Raw genomic sequence first — 25,085 nt, 5'->3', positions numbered from 1 at the left:
GCTGTTAAACCGAGGCCAAAACAGAGACACCTTTCTGGGGAAGAACGAAGTGACTACACAGGCCGATGAACCACAGGCTCTGCAAGGAACCATCCCCTCAACGGAGCAGGCCAAGGACGAAGCAAGCACAACGGGAACCTCCAGAACCCCCCCACCTTGAAGAGCACACCTTATACTCCAGCCAATTAACTGAAGAAATGCACATTTCAGAAATCATTAACAGTCTTTATAGGTTATGTGAGGAAGCCATTGACGACGGAAAAGTGGTCTGTGTAAAGTGATGCCATTTTTCATGCACACATTTCAACACAAATATTCAACTTCTAGAAACCAAATTTAGTGTTACTCCTCCTACTGGAACAGTTTGGGTTAAGAACCGCAAACCTTATGGGGAGAAAATACAGCAACATTCTGCTGGGGTTCACAAGACAATCAGGCCAAGACCACAAGGGGCTCAAGAGGCACACCAGCACATACCACGCGTAGGCTCAGCTGTCCAACCCCTGCTTGACAGAGGACCATGGGAACGTTTCCTCACGCCTTCCCAATGCCCTAAAACACATGATTGCAGCTCAACAGACTTTGCATGGACCCTTCAAGTGGTCCAAGGGACACGGATGAGAGAGAGACAAGGAGAGATGGTGGACAGGACACACTGAGCCCACTGCTCATTCTCTTCCAGCTTTGGATTTAATGTTATCAGTGCCCTGGCAACCTATCAAGCAACCCCTAAGTCTCAGATAAGAGGTCATCTGCTCAGGCTTGGGGTTGATGAGCAGCCACGTTCCTAACCTAGGGGCGGGCACAGTGGCTCGGCAGCCTGTCTTCACGAGGCCCTCAGCATGTCCTCCCTGCCACTTCAATGCCAAAGAGGGTCAAGTATGCCACGGAGGCAGTTGGAGAAGATGTTGACTGAACATCTTTGTTCTGGTGGTTCCAATTTCTCTAGTATCTTTGTTAACATGTGTAAGTATATGGTGCACATAACATTGTATACTCATAACATTCAGGATGGAACCGATTGATACTGGAAAATACTAGTACTTAGTACCTTCTTCAGGGAAATTCACCTCTGAATGATAGGCTGTAAAGTCACTAGATGCTCACTTCGGCAGCACACAGACTAACACTGGAATGACACAGAGAAGATTAACATGGCCCCTGATCAAGGAGGACACGCAGATTCGTAAAGTGCTCCGTAGTTCAATGAACCCAAGGGAAAGGAAGGAAAAATAAGACAAAAACAGAAAAAGACAAACTATAAGAGACTCTTAACTCTAGGAAACTGAGGGTTGGGGGGGCGGGGGGGGGCAGGGGGCAGTAACTGGGTGATGCGATGAGCACTGGGTATTATATGCAACTGAAGAATCACTCAACTCTACCCCTGAAACTAATACTATATGTAACTACCTTGAAATCAAATAACTAAAAATGGGGGGGAGGGGGGAAGAGGTGCATGGGTGGTTCAGTTGACTGCTTTCAGCTCAGGTCCTGATCTCCTGGTCCTGGGATCGAGTCCAGTATCCGGCTCCCTGCTTAGCAGGGGGTTGGGGGGGGGGGGGGGCTGCTTTTCCCTCTCCCTCTGTGCTCACTTCTCACTCTCAAATTTTAAAAAAATAAAAATGATTTAAAAAAAAAACTGTTTAGGAAAGAAACACAACTAAGACTTAGCACATATGTTGAGAATTCTGTACATACAGGAATATTGGTGTACTAATACTCAAAACCATCATTAACTCTATTATTATGAAAAACAAAATGGGGAAAATCCCTGAGAAGCCTCACACAGGTTTTAGACTCCCCCAAGTACTATGTCACCAAGTGCTTGTCTGGGGACGGCAGGAGGACAGTGCCAGGAGCCATCTGCTTAGGCTGTCATTTCCGCCAACATGTCCGGCAGCCTCCATTAAAGACAGAAATCTAACCAATATCCTATGATCCACCCAGCGCTGCCGAAGCAGCTGGTGCACTCAGTTGTGTCTATGGGCAGGAGGGGGGTGGTGGGGTGAGGGAGACAAGGGTGCAGAGCAGAGGGTCATGCCAAGTAAGGGTTAGCAAGTAAGGTGGTCTTCCCAAAGCAGGAGAAAGGAACCAATCAGACTCTGCAACATCACTCCAGCTCAAAGGGCCTTTGGCAAGGCTCCCTGCCACCTGCTAGGAAAGGCCTGTGTTCTCCATGTTCTATCTTTGTGTGGAGTGCTTTCAGTATCAGGATGCAGACTCCAGCAGTCAGCCAAAGAGGAGGGTGGGGTGGTGAGATGGAGCATGACGGCAAGACCCACTCTCCTGACACACATCAAGCCCGTCTGTAATAAACTGCAGTTTACTAGATAAGGAAACTCAACGTTTACTATTCAGGGGTCCACACAGCAAAGAAATATCATAAACCAAGATGCACCCCAAGCCCTACCAAACCAGACCTGGTCATTCCTTGGCATGAAGGACCAAGGGACGATGCTCCCCAGGTCAAAAAGGAGGAACGGAGAGGGACAGCAACCCCACCTCAGGCTCAGGAAGCAGTGCCCCCAAGGGCCGCGATTCTCGTTGCGGTTGCACTGTGTTCCAACAGCAGGAAAGGATCAAGAGTGCAGTCGGGGTTCCCCAATAAATGAGTCACCCACCCAGGTAGTCTGAGATTGCCTAACACAAGGGCAAGAAGACAGTATGTGCCACCCAAGGGCGAAGAGCGAGCTGATGGGCCTCTTGGTAGACATCCGCTTCTCCCTAACAAGCAAAACTCCGAAGTCCCAGCTAGTTCTGGTCTCTGGAAATCAGTGATCACTGTGACTTCCAGATTTGATTATACTGTTAAGAACTGTTAAAAAAAAAAAAAAAGAACTTGTAATTTTCCCTCCCCTGACCCTCTCAAAACTCAAGATGTAGTAACTGAGCCAAAAGAAAAGTATCTGGCCTATAGCAGCCCCAACTGTTAGTCATACTAGAGAGCCAAGGTCTACATCTAATTAATGAAACTCACAACTCAACTCACCACTGATGAAGCAAGAACAGAAAGTCATCCACATGACCAGACTGGGAAAAGGATCGAAAACCAAAGTGAAGCATTATTACATTGAATATAAGGACACAGGAAATGCTGGAGAATAATTTAAGCCAGTGTTTCTTTAAGGACCTGCATCATTTAATCACCCAATGTGCAAGTACTGACCACCTCAAAAACACCTAAGATGTAACAGAATCGGATATCTGCATTTTTTTTAATATAAGCCATTGAGATCATATATAGGTCAACCCCTCTTGACCACACAGTATCAAGTGTTCAAATTTACTAAGCTATTTTGTGCTTGAATACCTCCAGAGATAGTAACAACTACCTCCACCCTGTTACTGAGCGTGCGGATGGCTAACTTTTGTCACTACTGAGAAGCAACAGCAGAGACAATAAAACCAATTATAAATTACTGGATTCTCTTAAAATAAAAGCATATTCAGTAACTTAAGTAATGCTTCAAAGAAAAACAAGAATAGCAGTCCCTGAAGAAGGCAGTGATAGCTAGTAGGTAGGTCATCAAGGAGCAATTTTAAATGTTTAGAAGATAATAAACAGAAATGACAATTGATTGGAAACATGCTATCCCCCCCCAAGCTTTGCCATTCTGTATGGAACAGACTTCAACAGACTAGGTACACAAATTCTAAGAGTAACTTTAGTAAAATGTAAAGCTAACTCTATAGAGTTAGAGCCTGGGTGGCTCAGTGGTTGAGTGTCTGCCTTTGGCTCTGGGTGTGATCTCAATGGTCCTAGGATTGGATCCAACATTGGGCTCCCCACAGGAAGCCTTCTTCTCCCTCTGCGGGTCTCTCATGAGTCAATAAATAAAATCTTAAAAAAAAAAAAAAACCTAACTCTACAAACTTCCACAATCTATCCTTGAAAGAACTTCACAAAAAAGAAAAAGAAAGAAAGAGAGAGGAAGGAAGGAAGGGAGGGAGGGAGGGAGGGACACACAAATCACCATTCATGTAACACTGCATATAAAGTTACTGGATTTTCCAAACTCACATCTGGGTCCTCTGGAGCTGTAAAGGGCAGGAACATGAGGCAAAATCCATCTGAACTCAATCAAACCAACAGAGGAATACGGTGCGGGGGTAATACAGCAGCCTTGACATCCCCTCAAGACTTTGCTTTGGAGAATTAAAACCAAAGATGTCCCATCTTCAAAGACTCTAAGGATTCCTGTCCCCCAAAACATGAAGCACACACAAAACAGGACATAGATCATGTGAAACAGACTGTGCACACTGGATGCAGGCCCTTCAAGGCAGGCACTCGCCCTCCTGTTTACAGAGGCATCCAAGACTCCAGAAACACAAAGAAATGCAGAGACCAGCATGTGACCAAAACCAGCAAAATGTGCATCACAAGCTCTTCTTGAGCATCATTCCTCATGTGAGTGATGTTGCTGATTGATGCCGGGAAGATGCCTCGTGGCTCCAGGCTCAGGGGTCAGTGACTACCTTAAATACCTCAGCAACAGCCAAGTTCTTCACCCTATCCACAAATTTATAATGAACACTCCCAGCAACAACACAAGTACAAAACAAAGGTGATGTTCTCAAATGCCAATGAACATTTGACTGGGATGCTCCTCACAAAGAAATTTCAGCAGAAAGCCCCTTTGGAAGCCAGGAACCTCGTGTCTGTACCATTCATAGTGAAGGAAGAGGTGCACCCAACAGTCTCCAGTACCACCCCACCGCCCCCCAAGAGGCTAACAATGGCAAACCACAGTCCCAGTGTAATGCCTCCCAGGAAGCTCTACTGGAGGATTAGACAAGACTTCTCATCAAGCACCTGGTGTCCCTACGGGACCATCAACCTGCTCCACCCCACAACCCTTTAATGACAACTATAAAATTCCACATCTGTTTAGTTCCAAATACTTACTGCAGTTTCTCAATGACAGAGAGACCATCTATTCTAACAGCATAAACAGAAATAAGCTTTCAAATATCAGAATTTCAGTTTGTAAACTTCCATTTTACAGGAGCCCTTTCTGTGTGACATACCTCCATGTCTCTCTTATCTAGAGGCGGAGAGCTAGGACAGCTATACCTTTCATGGCTTCCCTTAGTACAACTGTCTTCAAGAACTTATACTTAATTCTGTAGTGCTTTCTTTAGAATAAATTTCTAGGAATCTTCTAAATTATTATTTGTTGTCAACAAAAATACATTTGATTCTGTAAAGACTGTATGGTATTTGGGCAATTTCCATATGCCTTCCGATCGGGCCCGCTGAGAGAAATATGTCTGTCGTGAAGGAACCACCCTTGCTCCTGTCCTTCTGGCAGGACCATACTGCTTACCCAAAACAAAGCTAAGTACGGTTGTTCAAATGCAACTCAAGTCCAGTTTAACATTCCTCTAGCTGGAATTCTAGTTGTCAATGGTTGGCTATGACAGATTTTACACGTTGAAAAACAAAGAAGACCTTTATTTTTGTTCACATCTATGTCACCCCATTACTTTGCCACATGTATCACATTTTTAAATGAGCCAGCATCAAACTTACCCTAGAAAACTAGAAACTACTTGGAAGGAATGAAAAAGTTATATAGCTATTTCTTCCTTCCCCATAAAAATGTTACCATAGGAGAAGCTTCAATAAATTGCTAATCATTATATAACATAAATAGAAAAATCTTCATAAACCCTCCAAATATACTGAGGAAAAGAAATACATATAACTTTGTATTGGCATCCACACCTCGAGGAACAGAAGTAACAGTAATGAAGTGACACTGGAAGCCCAGGCACAAAATCATACACAGACACAAGAAGGCTACAGGCCCCACTCAGAAAAGAATGCACCAAACACATTCGCATTTATTTTTTTTTTAAGCAAATGACAAAGACCCAGTTTACCAGCTTTACTTTTTTTTAAACCTAAGCTTAACATTACATATTTAAACAATTGTCAAATCTTACTAAGTTGCCAGCGTTCATGCACAACTAGAAAAACATCCTCAATTTATATTAAACGAGAAATGTATTACCATTAATGCATTAATATCTCTCACTACTAAATACTGAAAAAATTTGAAATTATTTTTGTGGAAGATTCATCCTGGCAATGTTAATTTCACAGCAGGCTGACTCTACTTGGCTCACATTTCAAACACAATGGAAAAGCAGGTCCGTGCTGGTGTTAGTGTACGAAAGAGTCACGGCCACCTTGGATTATGTTTAATAAAAAAGCAAAGTGCATACAGAGATTTACAACAATTTTTAAAGACAAAAAAAAAAAAAAACAAAAACAAAAACAAAACAAAACAAAAAAACCCCCCAAACAATGGTCCTATTATGTGGTCCCAACAATAAACTCAAAAGTCTATGACAAATAGGGCTCCGATGAGCTGTGTATAAATACTTTAGATTAGGTACAGTTATACTGAAAGTTGAGTTCGTTTGAAATCTTCAAAAAAAAGCGTTCCTGTCAGTCCTCAATGGTGCCCGTTACAGCTAACATTTCTGCTACACGCGTGCGTTGTTACTTGTTATCCAAGCGTAGCAGCTGCTCCTTACCATTTATCGTTAAGGACTTTAACTGGCCGTTCTCTTCAACTTCTACTCTTTCTTCACCATTCTCCACAATTCTGAAAGATAAATTGCATTTCAAACTGTTTTTAAAGTCAGTACACACAAACTTAAACTGTTTTAAAAAAGCATAATTCCCAGTGACATAGATCAAATCACAAATTTTGAGGGTTAAAATACACAGCTAAAAGCAACCTGATAAGACTTCTTTCTTAAAATACATTTATTCTAACAGATAAAAGCTCTGTCTCAGATACTACACAACTGAACACTACATACGTGCACATGTACCAATAATGAAAACAGTAAATGTTTACTGGTTTTTATCATTCTAGCAGTGCTAAACCAAAATTACTACGTATTACTATGTTACTGTGTATTTTAAATGTGGCTCTAAATAAAGACTACTTCTCATATGTAACATTAAGCAGTTTAAAAGGGAAAGCTCTAATTCGGACACTGAAAGTAAAAGATCCCACCGGTGCTAGATTTAACATACAACCTGTACTTCGTACTCGGGGGCGGGAGGGGTTGGCAAAGGAAACATGGCACCATGAAACTTCTACCTACTTATTTAAAAAGTGTATCTAAAAAAAAAAAAAAGTGTATCTAGATAACCACTGTACCTCTTTGTAGTGATTTTTCTGCCATTAACCATTTTAGTAGAAGTGGATATAGATTTGAAGTTGCCCATCCCACTACCACCAAATGTCGTGGAAGAGAACGAAGTGAGGCCCCCGTGACCTGGCGATGCGAAGGAAGTAAATCCTGTGGGAAGACAGGAAGATTAGAGACCAATATGTCCATTACTAATATAACACAAGTATGAGTAACAGGAAAACCACAGGGCAACAGAGCAAACCAAGGAGAGCCGAGCCGAAGCAGAGCGGCCACAGAACCATGAGGAGGAGGGAGGAGGGCAGGTGCTCCTCTGGATGTTGGATAACAGGATAACCCCCCACCCCCCAGGCATTCCTGGGTTCTATTTCCTCTCCTGTCTCCCTTACCCAGCACTGTCCTGAGCCCACTGGCATCTCACCCTAGTTACAGGCAACCAACTCGGCACTACACACCACAGAGGAGTAGGATGGCAATATGTGTTATGTTGCAGGACAGAGTAGCTTCGCCAGCACAGAATGCCAACCCAACCTGCTTACCTTCTCCTTGCAATGGGACCATGTAAGGGGTCAAACTCTGAATTATTAAAAACCTCAAGTAATTTTAGAAAGAATATTGCCAACCATTACTGAAAAGGTACAGATCTACATAATTCATTTGTGGACAACATTCTCATTTATGGCAATCACACTACGATGCTAAAATCCCTGATTTCCACAAGTTACACTAAAGCTAACCAACATACTGAGACTGTTTTACTTACTTCAAGAGCTTACTACTTGTCCCACTTTGAAAATATTCACATAAGAACAAATCCCCGGGGCAGCCCCAGTGGCACAGCAGTTTAGCGCCACCTGCAGCCTGGGGTGTGATCCTGGGGACCCGGGATTGAGTCCCACGTCAGGCTCCGAGTGGAGCCTGCTTCTCCCTCTGCTGTGTCTCTGTCTCTCTCTGTGGGTCTCTCATGAATGAATGAATGAATGAATGAATGAATGAATGAATGAATGAATAAATAAATAAATAAATAAATAAATAAATAAATAAATAAATAAATAAATAAATAAATAAAATCTTTAAAAAAAAAATCCCCATACTCCCTTCAACAAGGCTCCTGGAAGGTCTGCACCCACACATACCTCATGACCCATCAGCCACACATTTCTTAAATGATGTACTATGTTGTTATTTTAAACCAGCTTTCTTGGACTCCCCCTTAAGCCTGAGCCAAGTCCACCTTCAGCATACCACAGATGTTCCCTAACAAAAGGGTCTGCTGTAAAGGCCACCTACAGTAGCCCTCCCTACTCAAGTCCAATCAAACCAACCATTTACATCCATGGTGCTAACACAGCACTTGAAGGGGAAGAAAACTGTGAACTTTGTGTTGCAGGGCAGCCTTCCTTAACAAGCACTGCCAATTCCTACCATGTAGCACTTGAAATTAAAATCAGAGCATCAGAAAAAACAAGAGCTCCTCTTGAGAGGAACTATACGAAATGCAAAGAAAAGATCCTTAATCTTCAGGTAAAATATATAATTATACCATGCCACATGTATGTTGCTCTGATAAGCTGCCTTTTCTTTTTAAGGACTTTATTTTTCTTAAGTAATCTCTATACCAAACGTAGGGCTCACACTCACAACCCCAAGTCACATGCTCTACTAAGACAGTCAGGTACCCAGGTGAGCTGTTTTTAAAAAGACCACTGGCCACTGTGTGTGGGCAGGGCAATCTCAATCTCTCTCTCTCTCTCTCTCTCTCTCTCTCACACACACACACACACACACACACACACACACACACACACACACAGATTGTAAACCCCCTACCAGTGGACTCCATGTGGCCACAGACACCCACAGACTGGGTGGTGGGGGAGTGGCCAGAAGGGCTGTGTTATAGACCCACCTTCTGATCACATCACCCTGGACTCTCTTAGAATACCACTGTTTTGATAGTTGCCAAGGTTAGACAAAAAAGGAATTAAGAGAGACTGTGTACAAGTGGGTTTTTTCAGTTATTTACCCCAAATCAATTCCTTTTAAACAGAAATTTCATTAAATGTTGACCTTAGAAGTGGATTTTCAGGTAAAACATTCCTGGGAACATTGGGGGGGGGGGGGGGGATGTAGGTTAACAAAGCACAGACTATACACATAAAACTACACCATGACTATTCTACAAAGGAATAGACTCATCAAACTGCTCTGAAAATGTATCAGCATTAATGTCTGTTCAGATATTGGACATCAAATCTAAGGATTTAATACCTGTATCAAAAGAAGAAAACCCTCCTCCAAAAGACGGAAATCCACTGAAGGCGGAGAAGAACGACCCCGTGCCTCGGTTCCTGCTCCCACGGGGGCCTCTTCGGCTCCCAAAGAAGTCCTCAAATGGGTCTTCTAAAAACAAAGACATAGTTTGTAAAATCTTTATATTTTTTTCATAGGAGCGCTGCAGTAAGGAGAAATGGGTTAATGCCTTATAACACATTATTCCATCAGAAGCATAGCTAAAGAGAAACCAAAGTTCAGATAATCAGCAGCTTTACTCATTTAATTCAACTACAGCTAGAATATATTAAAGGAGTAAATAACCAGACTATTGATATAATCACTCTATATACAAATATAAAAATCAGATCACTAAAGTGCACATCAAACTCAGAGAGCTGTGGGGTTTTTTTCTTTCAAGATTTTATTTAAATTCAAGTTAGCACATATATACCATACTGTTGGTTTCATGGAACCTGGGCTGCCTTACTCAACATAATTCAGAAATAAAAACAAAAATGGATTATTCTAACATTTGTTTACATAACACATGGAGGTTATAGCAAGTGAGGCAAAATTTGACAGCTGAGTCAAAGGGTTTAAGAATTCCATTTACTTTCTTGTAAGACAGACGACAAAAGAACATTTTAGAAAGAATTAAAGTCAAGGGGATCCCTGGGGTGGCTCAGCGGTTTAGCGCCTGCCTTTGGCTCAGGGCGCGATCCTGGAGTCCTGGGATCGAGGCCCGCGTCGGGCTCCGGGCATGGAGACCGCCTCTCATAGATAGATTCATAAATAGATAAATAGATAAATAAATAAGATAAATAAATAAATGGATAAATAAATAGATAAATAGATAAATGAATGAATGAATGAATATTAAAAAAAGAATTAAAGTCAAATCTGAATAAATGTTAATTGGCAGACATTAACAACAATGTGCTCTATTTAAACAGAAGACTGGGACGCCTGGGTGGCTAAGCAGTTGAGTGCCTGCCTTCAGCCCAGGGCATGATCCTGGAGACCCGGATGAGTCCCACATCAAGCTTCCTGCATGGAGCCTACTTCTCCCTCTGCCTAGGTCTCTGCCTCTCTCTTTCATGAATAAATAAATAAAACTTTTTAAAAATTTTTTTAAAAATAAAAATAAAACAGAAGGTTTACAGCTAGGCAGCGTGTTCCTATTAGAGATACCAAAATGCTCCTGAAAATAAAAATAAGATTAGCCCTGATATTTTTCTGGTTATCAGTTAGTGAGCTAAAAACAAAGAAATTATACAAACTTTTAAAAAATGCACTGCAGCTCTGTGAATTCATTGGTGGATTTTCAGAGAAATAGAGTAGCTCTGCATGAAACAAAACAAGGAACCCCAGTGGAGGGTAAGAAAAAAATGCATGCCAAACAGAAACACACCCCAGGCAGCACAGAAACTACAGAATCAGGGTGGTGTGTTCTGAACCATCCGGCAAGAGTGACCGAAGCATGAAAGCTCATACAGTGGGGTGGAAAAATGAAGGAAAACAAGAGTCCACATGACCAGGCACCAGGTAATGAGGACTGGCCCCACGCAGATATGGAGGTTCACGATGCAAGAGGGCACAAACACAGAGACCAGAGATGTGGCCCCTCAGGGAACACTGCCTCAATCCGCAAAGATGCACAGGAGAGCCAGGGTAAGAACAGATGGCTGGGCAAGGCAGCTTCCAGCAGGTCAGGATAAGGCCAAGGAAAGAGTGTGAGTACAAAGCCTTGTTCTCGGCAGATGTCGGCTGGTCTACTTTATTTAACACTACACATCTAGGGAGATGGGCCTGAAGACGCATTTAGAGAAACTGCTTACTGCTGCCCTCCTGAAAGCTCTAGAAAGGAGATGTCAGGGGCAGGAGGATGGCCTATGTGCAATCCCAGTAGAGAGACATGGCCCCATCGGCCCCCGAAGAGACAGCGGGAGTCACAGAGGGTACAAGATTAGGCTAACTTGTACAGGTAACTGCTGCCAAGTCAACCCCCAGACCCCTGGGGTGGCAACTTCATTCCCATCTTGCACACTAAATGCTGCCCTTCACAAAATAATTTTATGAAAACCATTTATAACCTACTTTGTAAATGGGGCCACACTTACAGTTCCCCGTAACAGAAGTATGAATAGAAGTTCATCACCGAACTTTACTAAAGCAGTAATACTGTGAATTTCTCTGGAGACCTTATTCAAAAAAACCCAAGCAGTCTGTTTAGAAAGCACTCTTTTCCTTAATACCACAGCTTACACACCCGCAATGCCACATTTTGTCAGTTACCCTGATATCCACCACTCACATGGAGAAACAGAAACATGGCAAATGCAATTTAAGCTCATTGTGTAATTTCTGACGACGGAGGAGGAGGAGGAGGAGGAAGGAGGAGGAGGGAGGAGGAGGAGGGAGGAGGAGGAGGGAGGAGGAGAGGAGGGGGGAGGAGGGAGGGGGAGGGGGGAGGAGGGAGGGGGAGGAGGGAGGAGGAGGAGACGACGACCACCACCACCACCACCACGACGACGACGACCACCACCACCACCACCACCACCACCACCACCACCACCACCACCACAAACGATGTATGTAGCCTGTTTCAGATTTCCAGGACCCACACAGGAATCCCCAAAACTACGCTGCTCTGCACCCCAAGACTTCATTCACAATAAATCCTACCATGTTTGTCCTCCTAACATACTCAGTCATAATATCAGCAATCAAACCCTCAGCACTGTTCACTGTTCAGGGGCCACGTGGAACCACCACCAAACACATGGGCCCAAACACACTCTGCTAAATGAAGGCCTACCACCAATACATGAGCCCGTTTTTTTTTTTTTTTTTTTTTTATTTATGATAGTCACACACAGAGAGAGAGAGGCAGAGACACAGGCAGAGGGAGAGGGAGAAGCAGGCTCCATGCACCGGGAGCCTGACGCGGGATATGATCCCAGGTCTCCAGGATCGTGCCCAGGGCCAAAGCCAGGCGCCAAACAGCTGCGCCACCCAGGGATCCCCGAGCCCGTTCTTCTGAAGCTACTTCAAAAAGCTGGTTTAGAAGGAGGGGTAAGGCCGGTCACTTTTCAGTTTGTATTTTCTATTTTTTTTTTTTTTTTTTAATTTTATCTTGGGATGCCTGGGTGGCTCCGCGGTTGAGCATCTGCCTTTGGCTTAGGGCATGATCCTGCAGTCCCTGGATCGAGTCCCACATCGGGCTCCCTGCATGGAGCCTGCTTCTCCCTCTGCCTATGTCTCTGCCCCTCTCTCTCTTTCTGTGTCTCTCATGAATAAATAAATAAAATCTTTTAAAAATAAAAATAAAAATGTATCTTTTATCTTATTTTATTGTTTCTATTAATACAGCATAATGCTTTCCTACGATTCAGGTAGTCATTTTAGTCTGTAAACTTTACCATCTTTCAAATATTCAAGTTATACAAGTTTAACCCTGGAAATGCAAAGCCTCAGTTACAACAGTCACGGTGACCTGAAGAAACATATTTTTAATATCGTGCAGATGTTGTTACAAGTTGCCACTGTGAAATCAGTCAAATCTTTAAGAGATTATCTTGTTCTCTTTCATTTTTTTTTTCTTGTTCTCTTTCAAAAAGCAGTTAAGGAGTATGTACCATGACCTTTCAAAATCTTCAACCCCAAATTAAATACAATCAATTTTTAAAAACTCTTCAACCCAGCAATTCTATTTCAGAGAACATCACTCATCTCAAACATGGAAATACAGCACTGCACTAAGAGAATTCAAAGCATTAATTATGTACTAAAATTTGAAAATAACCAAATTTTCCAAAAGAGGAGGTGATAAAATAGAGCATTTTAAATGCACATTTATATGCACATTTTTAAATGGTCATTAAAGTTTGGGCTTTAGAAAAAGGCAGAAGAGGGTATCCCTGGGTGGCGCAGAGGTTTGGCGCCTGCCTTTGGCTCAAGGCGCGATCCTGGAGACCCGGGATCGAGTCCCACGTCTGGCTCCCGGTGCATGGAGCCTGTTTCTCCCTCTGCCTCTGTCTCTGCCTCTCTCTCTGTGTGTGACTATAATAAATAAAATTGGAATACTGCCTGTGTTTAAAAAAAAAAAAAAAAAAGAAAAAGGCAGAAGAGAATATTTATGTAACACACTACAATTATAATACACAAAAAATGTTAAAGTGGATTTTTTATTGGTAGCGAGACAAATGTTGATTATCCCTCCTTACATTTCCCAAATTCTTGAGTATGTTATTTTTGAGATTAAAAGGCCTAAGTATTTTATTAGATTTTAGAAATAAATTGTAGTTAAGACAATGTAACATAACCATATACACTATCAAGTATGATTTCCCTTTCAGCCCAATGGGCATATAAACCACAGCCTGCTGAGGTGTCTGCTCAAGGCCAAGGAAATGTGGAGCATGCAGAGGAGGAACAGACCCCTGAACGATGAGAGGTTAGGGGCGCTGATTCCCTCACACAGTCAAAAATCTGAGTTTAACTTTTTTTTTTTTTTTAAGATTTTATTTATTTATGGGCAGCCCCGGTGGCATAGCGGTTTAGCGCTGCCTGCAGCCTGGGGTGTGATCCTGGAGACCCAGAATTGAGTCCCACATCAGGCTTCCTGCATGGAGCCTGCTTCTCCCTCTGTGTCTCTGCCCCTGTGTGTCTCTACGAATAAATAAACAAAATCTTTAAAAATATGTATTTATTTATTCATGAGCCACACAGAAAGGGAAAGGGAGAAGCAGGCTCCCTGCAGAGAACCCAATGCAGGTCTCGAACTCAGGACCCCGGGATCACACCGAGCCAAAAGCAAATGCAACTACTGAGCCACCCAGGCGCCCCTGACTCTCCAAACGCTTATCTGCTAATAGCCTACCACTGACAGGAAGACTAGAACACTAGCCTAGAACACAGGGGATTCAGATTCTGTATGTTGTGTTACACCCCGTATTCTTTCAATAATGTAAGCTAGAGAAAACCAAATGTTAAGAAAATCGTAAAATAGATTTACAATACTGTAATCTATTGAAAAAAACCTACGAAAGTGGACCTGCGCAATTCAGACCTATACTTACAAACATCCGTTTCAACCACATGCGACTCCTTAGTAGACCGCCAGGAGTGTCCCCTTTTTATTTTGTTATGGAGGTTTGTGCACATGTTTTAATATGTTAAGCAAACATCTTTGTTTTCTCGCCTCTCCTATCCCCTACCATGTAACCTAAGACACACACCTATTATAATATTTCAGGATCTCACCTCCCTATCAGAGGAAAAAGTGTATTTTGGGGCACAGACAGGATAGCTATCATGTTGGGCAAAAAAGTCAGCCTGTGCTATTGTCTTTATCTGGAGTTTAAGTGTCGTAACTTAAGGCATTGAGCACAGGTATCAAGTTTGGGGGGGGGGGCTAATTTCACAGGTGATGACATTAATTTCACATGGCAACCTGAAGCGGCCCAGGATGCTCAGGTCTTTGGTTAGTTATTACACTGAGTGTCTGTGAGTGTGTTTCTGATGAGGTTAACAGATCAGTAGAGTAAGCAGCACATACTGGCCTCCCCTGCAAGGGTGGGCCTCGTCCAATCTGTTCAAAGGCTGAAGGGAACAAAGTAAGAAAGAGAATTCTACAGACTGATGGGTTTTCAACTGGTTTTTCCCGCCTCATGGCCTTTGGACTCCAACTCAGACGCAGCTCTACGACCCAGGCCAGACCAACAAACTACATTAAAGCTAAGGATCAACAGAGTCAGGACACTAGCTTCCCTTGGAAAAGGAAGCTGAACACAGGGGGCCTCCCGGGGAGTGTGACTCAAACACGGCATGCAGATCTCCTTACAGGGTCCACACCTGTGGTGGGATGGCCAGCCCTGCTGTTCTCACGGCCCAGAGCCCCCTTCTCCAGAAGCCAGCCATTCCTGCTCCCTGCCAGGGGGTAGGGCTAAGGGACTGAATGAAGGCAGTCACAGGAATAAAGGACTCCAAGTCCCTACAAAGGACACAGTAAACAAGTGAAAAGCCAAGGATCATGAGCAGAGCATCCACCCTCACTTGCCAGCATAATTTTAAGTGAAAATGAACTATTTCCAAATGCCAGTTCCATATACTAAGAGCAAAAGTTCTCAAATAAGTACAGAACCATACACTGTTACCATAATCTGACCAGAGCACTAGGCCTCCTCCAAAGAGAAACAAGTGGAGAAGCCAGAGGGGTAGCAATACTCCCTGACCCCCATCACTCCTCAGGACCATGGGCTCTGTGGTCATGATACCAACTATAGCGGGAAACCAGTCTAACACGATGTATTTATGTGGATTTTTAAGTCTAATTCCTTGCCTTCAGTCAAGTTATGTGTGTGCAGGGATGCCCAAGGGTGGAGTCTGCCCCTGAGTAACTAGAGGGGGCACCTGCACCTCTCCCACCTCTGACTTTGACATTCTCTTAGCACATCTTACTTCAAACACTTCCCCCTTCTTTCTCCTTCCAAAATGTGCTGCTTCTAAAGCAGACAACTCTTTATGGAGAAACTACATTATAGGATGGATTGTGGCCCCTCAAAATGATGTAGGTCCCCTGAGCCCCAGGCCCCCTGACCGTGACCTTCTTTGGAAGGAAAACAGGGTCTTGGTGGATGACGGGGTAAAGATGAGCTCAGGAGGGGGGGCGGTCCAAATCCAGCATCACGAGGGTCTCCAAGGGGGGGGGGGGGCGGTATGGACAGGGACACACACACAAGGGGGCACAGTGTGAAGACACAGGGAGGAAATGCCCACACGCAAGGACCATCTGAGGCCATCAGACACCAGACAGAGAGCCTGGTGGAACAGACAAGCTCCACCCTGGGACCTGGTCCTGGCCACCCCCACGTCTCCAGGACCAGGAGGCATGGGCTCCTGTTGTCAGTCCCCGGCCTGTGGGACTGCTGCAACCACCCCAGGACACCATCCGGGCCTGAAAGCACTGGCTCCTGGATCTTGGTGAGCGTCATTCCTCCTAGAGCTACCCTACCCCACCCCACCCCGCCGCTGCCTCCACTCCCTCCAGGCCAGCCCTGGTGCCTGAACAAGGACCATCTCAGACACTAGTCAGTGGGCACAAACATTTTATTCCATACGCACTTCCCGCCGGCCACCCTGCCTCACTGCTGCGCAGGCAGCCCCTCCAGCTCTGGCCCGCTGTCCTCACTCAGCAGCTCCTCGCACTCCTCGCTCAGCTCTTCCTCATACCCTGGGCTTGCCTCATCCTCACTGGACACAAATTCCAGCTCCTCACTCAGCAGCTCGCCCTGGCCCCGGCTACAGCCTTCACTCGGCTCATCTTCACTATAGATATCAAGCTCCTCGACAGAGATCACATCCAAAACCTCGCTGTTCTCTTCGCTCTGGGAGTCTTCGGCCGAGTCCTCAAACCCGGGATCCAAGTCCTCACTCGCCACCTCCTCGAACCCTGGGAGAGCAAAATGACGGGCTCACTACGTTAAAGTCAGAGCTGGTTCTCAAAACTTAGCTATTTCCCTCCTCAATAAAATTCCACTTCCCTCCAAAAGCCCGCTTTCCCTGAGGTGACCTGCACGATCCTTTCTCCGTGGCCAAGGATTTTTTCACAGACCAGGCTTACGAGACTGATGCCGTTATGAAGGGAAAACAGGCTAACCTGAATGGGCTCTCTGGACATGGTTTTAGGTTTTAAAGTGTGCCCCTCACTATCCACCATGAGAATAAGAGTAAATAAAAATGTGAAGTTATACCCAGACGATTCTTCCCAACAGTATTCCTTCTGGGGCTCTAACAACTATGAGATACTAATACTAGTTACTCATCCATCTGAGAATGTTGAGTAACAGTGCCCTGAAAGAAGTAAATGATGAGCAGATCACCCTAACTCAGATTAATGCAATCCCTTCCAATTCACATTTGGACGAGAGCTAGCTCTGGCATGCTCAGGATTTGGGAAAGGATTAGAATCGGCTGCCCACAAAGGTACGGCTTGCTCCCTGGATCTCAGGGTCAGCACTGTGTGCAGGTTCTGGAAGCCCCGTCACTGCCTCTCTGGTTGGGGAGGTGGGGGGCAGTTGTGGTTGCCAGGGCTTCGGAGTCAGGAGGCCCCAGGCCCAAGCGCACCCCCAGCATGTGACAATTCTCAGCGGCTGGTCCTTCAGCACAGAACTGCTTATACTCCATCCAACACCCTCCACACCTCAATCCTTCCCACGTGCTCGCTCACCAGCTCTCTCAAGTTTTGTTTCCTTTCATTTAGGGAGTCTGAAGTCAGACATGGAATTTTATGTTCTGATACTCGGCAAAGGGCTTAGCTTTTGACCTACTTTTCTTGGAAGGCAACAAGGAGAGGAGGGGGGACAAGTGTGAAAAATTAAGACTAAAAACAATGTGCTACTACTACAAATGGACATCACAACAGAGCTGAGTAAGTAGCATGTAGATGCTGGTTCACGCCAAGTAAACTACTGCCAAAGCCGAAGCCCCCAGCCCTACATGGAGACCCAGACTACACATACCCCCCGCAGGCTGTACCGTGACTTCATACATGTAGTAGCCGTGGAGAAGCTTCTTTTCCTGTGTGGAAATCCTTAGAGCCTGAAAATGGAAGTCCCCTAGAACACCTACAAGAACGGATTGAAGAAGTATCACTGCCACACTAATCATGGGCAATATACAGAAAATGCCTACTGTTAAAATTTCAGAATCTAAACCAGAGCATCTCAGTATCTAAACCAGAGGTCCCAGAGGCTAGAACTACAGTAAGACTAGTTACCTCTTAAACAGGACTGAGTCCAAAACAAGAAATTTCCACCAAAATGTTCCTTGTGTTCAATCTCCACGAAGTTCACATGTACATAAAGATTTATACGTGTGTGTATATACATGTGTGCGTGTGTATATCTATATATAGATATAGTGATGGTGAGGGGCACACTTTATATGTGTATCTATATATAGATATACACACACACACACATCTCAATTTAGATGTGAAAGTCAGGAGATTTAAATAGCTAATAGTGGGTTAAAAAAAACCACAATTCCACAATTACTTCCTCCTTTACACCTAATAACAATCTTCACTCTAGAGAGAAGTGCTCAATGAAAGTCATTTTTACTGAGAAAGCTTGGCCTGTCAGACCATTTTCCCAAGGAAAACAAAATCTGGTTACAATTCAATCACTAAAGGGCTCTTCCTCAAAACAAGTCATGAGAATATAAAGCATGCCTGGCCTCAAGCTTCAAGGTCAGCCTACTTTGCCACCCCCACCCCACACTGCAGGAGAACCAAAACCCTCAGGGGCAGAAGATCCTCACTTGACCACCAGGAGATTCACCCTATCCAAACAGGACTTCACCCCACACTGCCCTGCCTCCCCGAAAATACCACATGTGAAGTTGGCTAAAGATTGAGATAAGACACAGAAATAATATTTTTTTAAAGATTTTTATTCATTAGATTGGGGGGGGGGGGCGGTGGTGGCAGGCAGACACACAGGCAGAGGGAGAAGCAGGCTCCGTGACTAAACCGCCGAGCCACCCGGGCTGCCCCACAGAAATAATTTTAACACAGGAAACATTAAATTCTTTGTATTTTCCTTACAGTAAGATTTCCTACATACACGAAAGCCAAGTCAAGGATATACCTAAGAAATATCATACATTTCATAAGTTAAAGGGGAGCCTTCCCGATCCATCCTCTCTCATGTCTATGGTAGCAGTATGAAAGCAGAAGTCTTCAAAAGACTAATCTCCTTTCCACCCCTACTTTAGCCTCATTACAACGTCTGTGGATGAAAAAGCTCATCTATGCTGATATGTGTTATATTACTACCCATCTCCCTCCATCAGCTACTCTTCAAGTCAGGCCATACCGCGGTAAAAGATAAGGAAAATCTCTATGAACCCCCACCTGAAATAAACTCAAGGGCCACACCACTGAAAGGGCCCCATACCTACCAGACGTGGCAGTGAATTACTCTCCTTCATGTTTAGGATGGGCAAGGGTCCACCGGTTTCTCCCCCATTATGTGTAGACAGAACCTCTCTTCTCATTTCCCTCCTGGAGGGGCGCAGGTGGTGCTCAGGCTCTCTGACCAGGCTCCAGACCACAACAGACAAAAACACAGGTTGGGTCCCCCACAGGGAACCAAGACAGAAATGGCTGCGCCGGACACAGTGAGCCCTGGCCTCCCGTGTTTCCCAGCACCCCAGACAGCTCTGGAGACGGACAGAGAGCTCTCTCAACAGGCAGCACACACCCGCTCCACATCATGCCTACGCCGCAGATGAAAACCTGGCATCCGGCATCAGTGCCAAGATGTGCAGTTGATGGGAAAATCCATTCTGCAACGAATCATCAGCTGGAACACCACGATCTCCTTTCGCAAAAACTACTCTTGGCAAAGAGTATCTATGCTGCCTTGTTCTAAAGACGTCTTTTCACACAAACTGTGAACTCAACAGTCACAACATACCACAGTGGGAGGAAAGAGCCAGTGTCCTCTGAACAAGATCTGCTACAATACCCAGTGACTCCCCAGAGCAACTCGGGGCAAATTCACACACAATTCCATGCTCAACAGCCAACGGCACTTCCAAGGCCCCAGCATCTGCATCCTTACCATTGTCTGAGGGGAAAAACGGCAGTTAATTAGGGCCATACATAGTGAAGAAAATGAGTATGTTCAAACCTTTATTATTGCAATGCGCATGATATTGAGAATCATCTTCCAGAGAGGAGGAACAGGATGTTAGAAACCCACACTGCTTAAACAAAGGCAAATACGGTGCCATGATGATGGAACAGAAAAGGCTATCCATCTCATCAGAGTCATGGACACGCCAAAGGAACAATGAACTTACCAAAGAAGTCAAAGGAAAACGGGTCCCTTCCACCAAAAAATTCCCTGAAGACATCATCTGGGTTACGGAATGTGAAGCCAAACTCAAATGGAGTGTCAAAATGAAGTCCACCTACATGATACAAACACAACTTTTAGTTTATGAATTCTGGTGTTTAGTATGCAGTTACTTATCTACAGAACATTCTATAAAATTGGGACCTTAATGTAAAAGAAAATGGCTCATCCATTCATGGATCTGTTTTGCCACACAAAAACTGCCAGTGGCTGATGGGGAGGTCAGAGCAGCATGGCCACCAGCACTTTCGCACCATCTCTACAACTGCCACCTGCACACGGATAACGTGGTTTTCTCTTCTGTCAGGAAGCATCATGCACACCAAACATAGAAACATTCACTTGCACTCATCACCCGGGTCTGTGCTTAATCTGCAGCACTGACCTCCCAAGGCCCGCTGTGGGGCTGAGGGTGCGGGCCATCATGGGACATCTCCTGACACATGCACCTGTGTGAGGCCGCCACCACAGGCAGCAGGTCTGTGGGTATGTGTGTTTGTTACACCCTGAGAACATTTTGACACAGGGTCAGGTAAGTGATGTGGGTGCACAAACTCAGTGCGTTGGAGCAGCGCTGTAGCGGCATCCAGGGCTACAGAAGGGAGGTCAGCACACATGCGGCCGCTACACGCGGCCAGTCCTCCCCTTCCGTTGGTGTGACACCCTGTCACATGGTGAACACACCCGATGCAAGGAAAATGCAATGTCCAACCCCTTGTGGAGACCAAGACCTCCGGTGGCCAGATGGCCTCCTTTGCTCACTACAAAGCCAAGAGAAAAGTCAACTTTTACGTACCTCCACCTCCACCATTTAGTCCTTCTTTGCCGTATCTGTCATAGATGTCCCGTTTTTTTGCTATAAATTTAAAAAGGAGAGAGCATAAGACCAAGGTCTTTTTCCCTCAGAATTCACATATTTCCAAAGCTATAAACCAAGAAACCAATGCAGTTTTCAAGGTTTCAGTGTTAAGGAGTTAGGCCTCCCTTACTTTACACAAAAAGGGGGAAGAAAAAAACAAAATATATCTCCTTACAAACTCAGAAAAATTTTTAAATAGTGTGAAGTTTAAAATGTGATTATAAAAAAGTGCTTCTAAAAAATAAAAAATAAAATAAAAAAATAAAATAAAATAAAAAAGTACTTTCAGCCTACTATGCAGAGATGTGGCTCACACATACATTAAAATCACGTAAGTTATAAAACTATTCCAACTCTCGAAGTATACCGTCTTACAACCAAGTCCATTTGGAGGGGGACTAAGATCTGCGGCACACAGTGGACAGGATGGGGCCTTGGTAGGGCAGGAAACAGATGTACTTAAAAGCCAGATGACAGGTGCTCCAGTGGTGCAATCCGTTAGCACGTGGTACTTGTAAAAGCCAGATGAAGAGCCAACCCCAATCCCGCAGGCTTAATCCCCTTGGAAGAGCAACAGCCCAACCAAGCCTTGAAGATGCTCTACTGTCCTCTGTCCTCTTGACTCTCTACCTTCTAAAACAAAGAACTGCAACTGCAGCGCTTAGAGACAGACACCTTTTTTTGATACTTCCCCCCAAAGTATTATTTATTTTACTGTGTGGTAAAATAACAAGAGTTATAGGGGAAAACAGGTATACAAACCACTGAAAGTCAGTTCGGGGTAACCAGAGCGCTAGTAAGAATGGTAAGCACACCTGTGAAGGTAACACCTATGCTGGAGGCTGCATAAGAGACATGAAAATACACTCTCCCTCAGAAAAGGGGAGTAGGAGGAAACAACAGCGTCTTTATGAGAATTTAAATGTTCTCTTCCTGACAAAAATCAAGTCTGGGTTCAACCTAAAAATAGAGAATCAGCTGACTAAAATAACAAAAACAGTTTAGGTTTCCTCCTCCATTGTTTTTAATCATTCCTGGTCTGTGAATCCACAAATCCAGAAGTGTTGATCAGCACAAACAAGGACCAAACAAGACAATAATGACACGGAGATCCCATAGTGCTCCAACTCAGTCTGTTCAGAAGCTGCAATCAGGGTGCCTGGGGGACTCGGCAGTTGAGCATCTGCCTTCAGCTCAGGTCATGATCCCAGGGTGGAGGGAACCAGCCCTGCATCAGGCTCCCTGCTGAGCAGGAAGTCCACTCTCCCTGTCCCCCACCTCTGCTCATGCTCCCTCAAATATCTTTAATTTTTTTAATTTAAAGATTTTATTTATTCATGAGAGACACAGAGAAAGAAAGGCAGAGACACAGGCAGAGGAAGAAGCAGGCTCCACGCAGGGAGCCTGATGTGGGACTCCATCCCAGAACCCCAGGATCACACCCTTGGGCCAAAGGCAGGCACTAAATAAACTGCTGAGCCACCCAAGCATCCCTAAATTTTTTAAATCTTAAAAGAAGATAAACCCGCTATCAGTTTAAGATCTTAAATGCCACATTTTTAAAAGACTGCAATTATCAGTGTCTATGTGTTTCCTAATAACAAGCTGCTCATGAAATAAAACATCTGGGACTTTCTTTAAAATAGAAGAAGAGACGTATTCACAAATAAAGATGCTCCACGTGTTATTAGCAGCAGTGGAAGGCAAGTGGCGGTTAAACAGATTTCCTCTAAACTCAGAACTGCCTCTCACTGACGATCCTGCCAGAAGGATATACTTGGAGGAAGCACCCACGCCCTGCAGCCAGTAAACCTCACTGGTGACCCTGACCCCCTGTGGATACACTTGAAGGAAGCACTGATGCCCTGCAGCCAGTGAACCCTACTCCAACCTTCTGGGTACCCTGCCTTGACTCACACCAGGTCATTCAGTGCTCCTTCCTGGCAAAGCAATGTCAGTACATTTCCAGTCTTCTAACAAACCTCCACACTGCTCTCCCAAACCCAGGGCCCACACACACTTTTCTTCACCAAGGACCTGCTGATTGAATCTAACAGCTCACCTTCCACTTGATTTGTGAAACCAGGCTAATGGATCGGACTTTTCAAAAGCCTACACTTTCCAGTATCTATGCTCTAGACCCAGGGGCGAGGGAAGCAACACCTCAAAGTCTGGAGACGCAATGACCCAGATGGAGTCCTACACTCTGATCCATCCTGTCAGTCCTCAGATCAGTGTCAGTAACTGTTTAAAACAGCCATCCTGAAAGAAACTGATAGAAGCAGGGTACCCACAGCACTCACGGGTAACTGTATCAAGGATCTGCCAGGGACATGGGTCAAAGCTTCACAAGGAAAGAAACTTTTCTCCATGCCCAAACCTCAATTAGCCAAATCCATACTCCACTAAGCCCTGGGGAGAGTCCGAGCTCTGGGTAGGTTAACTCACCATCTGATAACACCTCATACGCCTCAGCTACTTGCTTGAATTTCCTCTCTGCTTCTTCTTTATTTTCAGGGTTTTTATCTGGATGCCACTTTAGGGCCAGTTTCCGGTACCTTGGAAAGAGTAAAAGGGCACTGGTCACTTCCACGTGCAGGTCACTTCCATGTGCAGAAATCCAACGGCTATGAAACATCACGAGGTTCATAAACCTGTGCGATGAGGGTCAATTCAGGAGTAAAATCTCCCTTTCCCCCACCACAAGACAAAGAAGTTCTAAAATCCACACAGCACAATACAAAACTGAGAGATACAAAAACATGGCAACATTTGAGGATCAATGTGTGCAGGTGAACTCCTGGTCGTGCAGCTGAGAGAGCAGAGGCAGAAGGCAGCCTTGGTAAGGGGCCAAGGGTCCAGCACCACAGCCCTGGTCCCCAGCCTGTCGCCTCCCACAGCAGTGTGGCAGGGGTGGGCTGTAGCAGCTCCATTTACAAAGCCACCCCGTTCTGTGCTCAAGACTCACTGAAGCCTCCAATTAACAGTAACAATTACAGGGATTTATTTTTTTAAAAAAATCCTTTTTAAATACGATAAAAAAAATCTCTTCTACTTAACTAAACATCAGCACCACATATGATATGAGGTGGGGGCGGGCTAGCGGGGGAGGGGTAGGCCCTGCAAAAGCTAACATGAGGAACCAGGCAGTCCTCCTCACACCTGCAAGTTGTTAACATAAGGCTGTTGTGGTTCAATTTAACATTTTAATCAAAAACCTTGGCTTGAACTTCTTAAAATCTGGTTAACACTGGACTCTACAACACTAAAACAATATTTTATCTTTCTATCACCATGGACCTCAACATGCAATAAGCAGACCAAAACCCCTGAAATGCAACAGATCCTGGGCAAAAATTGACAGACCATGTAAAAGACCAAGGAGAAAGAACGGTTCATTTGCACTAGTGTGCTCTTTGAAAACAAAGAATGTAGCAGAATCCAGGGTAGCTTTATCTGTACAGGTTTTATGAAAGACTACTCAATCTTCTTTGGATTCCAGGCACAATCCATGAAATGGGAAGAGTATCAGATGTCTTTTAGCATCAGCCTCTGGACTGAAGTGTGACTTCACAGCAGTACTTGAGCACCAACGCAGGCAGGCTAACCCGTGGAGCGAGGAAAAGCACAGGGCCTGGGACACAGAGCCAGGTAAGATTGTAGGTTCCTCAGGAGAAATGGTGAGAGAGAGCAGCCACACACAGTTACTCCTCCAATAGAAGCTTTTCTGGTCACTACGCATGAACAAAGCCTAGAATCCACAAAATGGACTAAAAACATGCACCACTCACAGGTGCAGTTCTGCTCATTAAAAATAAATAAGGGGGGATCCCTGGGTGGCG

The 25,085-nt window shown here is 44.6% G+C and overlaps 1 protein-coding gene and 1 non-coding gene across 12 annotated transcripts in view; one reads left to right on the top strand and one right to left on the bottom strand.

Annotated features, from left to right (window-relative positions):
• The window catches only part of DNAJB6 (DnaJ heat shock protein family (Hsp40) member B6), a 73,569-nt gene that overhangs the window by 16,095 nt on the left and 32,389 nt on the right, over positions 1 to 25,085 (bottom strand). For 5 of the 11 annotated variants that reach the window (XM_025449866.3, XM_035699964.2, XM_025449922.3 and 2 more), the window contains exons 3-8: positions 23,692 to 23,801; positions 21,181 to 21,240; positions 20,329 to 20,439; positions 9,451 to 9,582; positions 7,188 to 7,329; positions 6,550 to 6,620 (exon numbers count right to left, since the gene is read on the bottom strand). In XM_025449866.3, the coding sequence (XP_025305651.1) occupies positions 6,550 to 6,620; positions 7,188 to 7,329; positions 9,451 to 9,582; positions 20,329 to 20,439; positions 21,181 to 21,240; positions 23,692 to 23,801 (626 nt within the window). Of the gene's footprint in view, positions 1 to 5,819; positions 6,621 to 7,187; positions 7,330 to 9,450; positions 9,583 to 16,548; positions 16,910 to 17,978; positions 18,084 to 20,328; positions 20,440 to 21,180; positions 21,241 to 23,691; positions 23,802 to 25,085 lie in introns of those variants that run through there. The other 6 variants (XM_025450021.3, XM_049094623.1, XM_049094625.1 and 3 more) reach the window with 3 other exon arrangements.
• Positions 1,100 to 1,206, top strand: LOC112664669 (U6 spliceosomal RNA). Its single transcript, XR_003139879.1, has one exon. It is a non-coding gene; the product is annotated as a U6 spliceosomal RNA (small nuclear RNA).

Source organism: Canis lupus, chromosome 16 (assembly GCF_003254725.2).
Source record: "Canis lupus dingo isolate Sandy chromosome 16, ASM325472v2, whole genome shotgun sequence".
NCBI lineage: Eukaryota > Metazoa > Chordata > Mammalia > Carnivora > Canidae > Canis > Canis lupus.
This window is presented reverse-complemented; position numbering and strand designations above follow the sequence as displayed.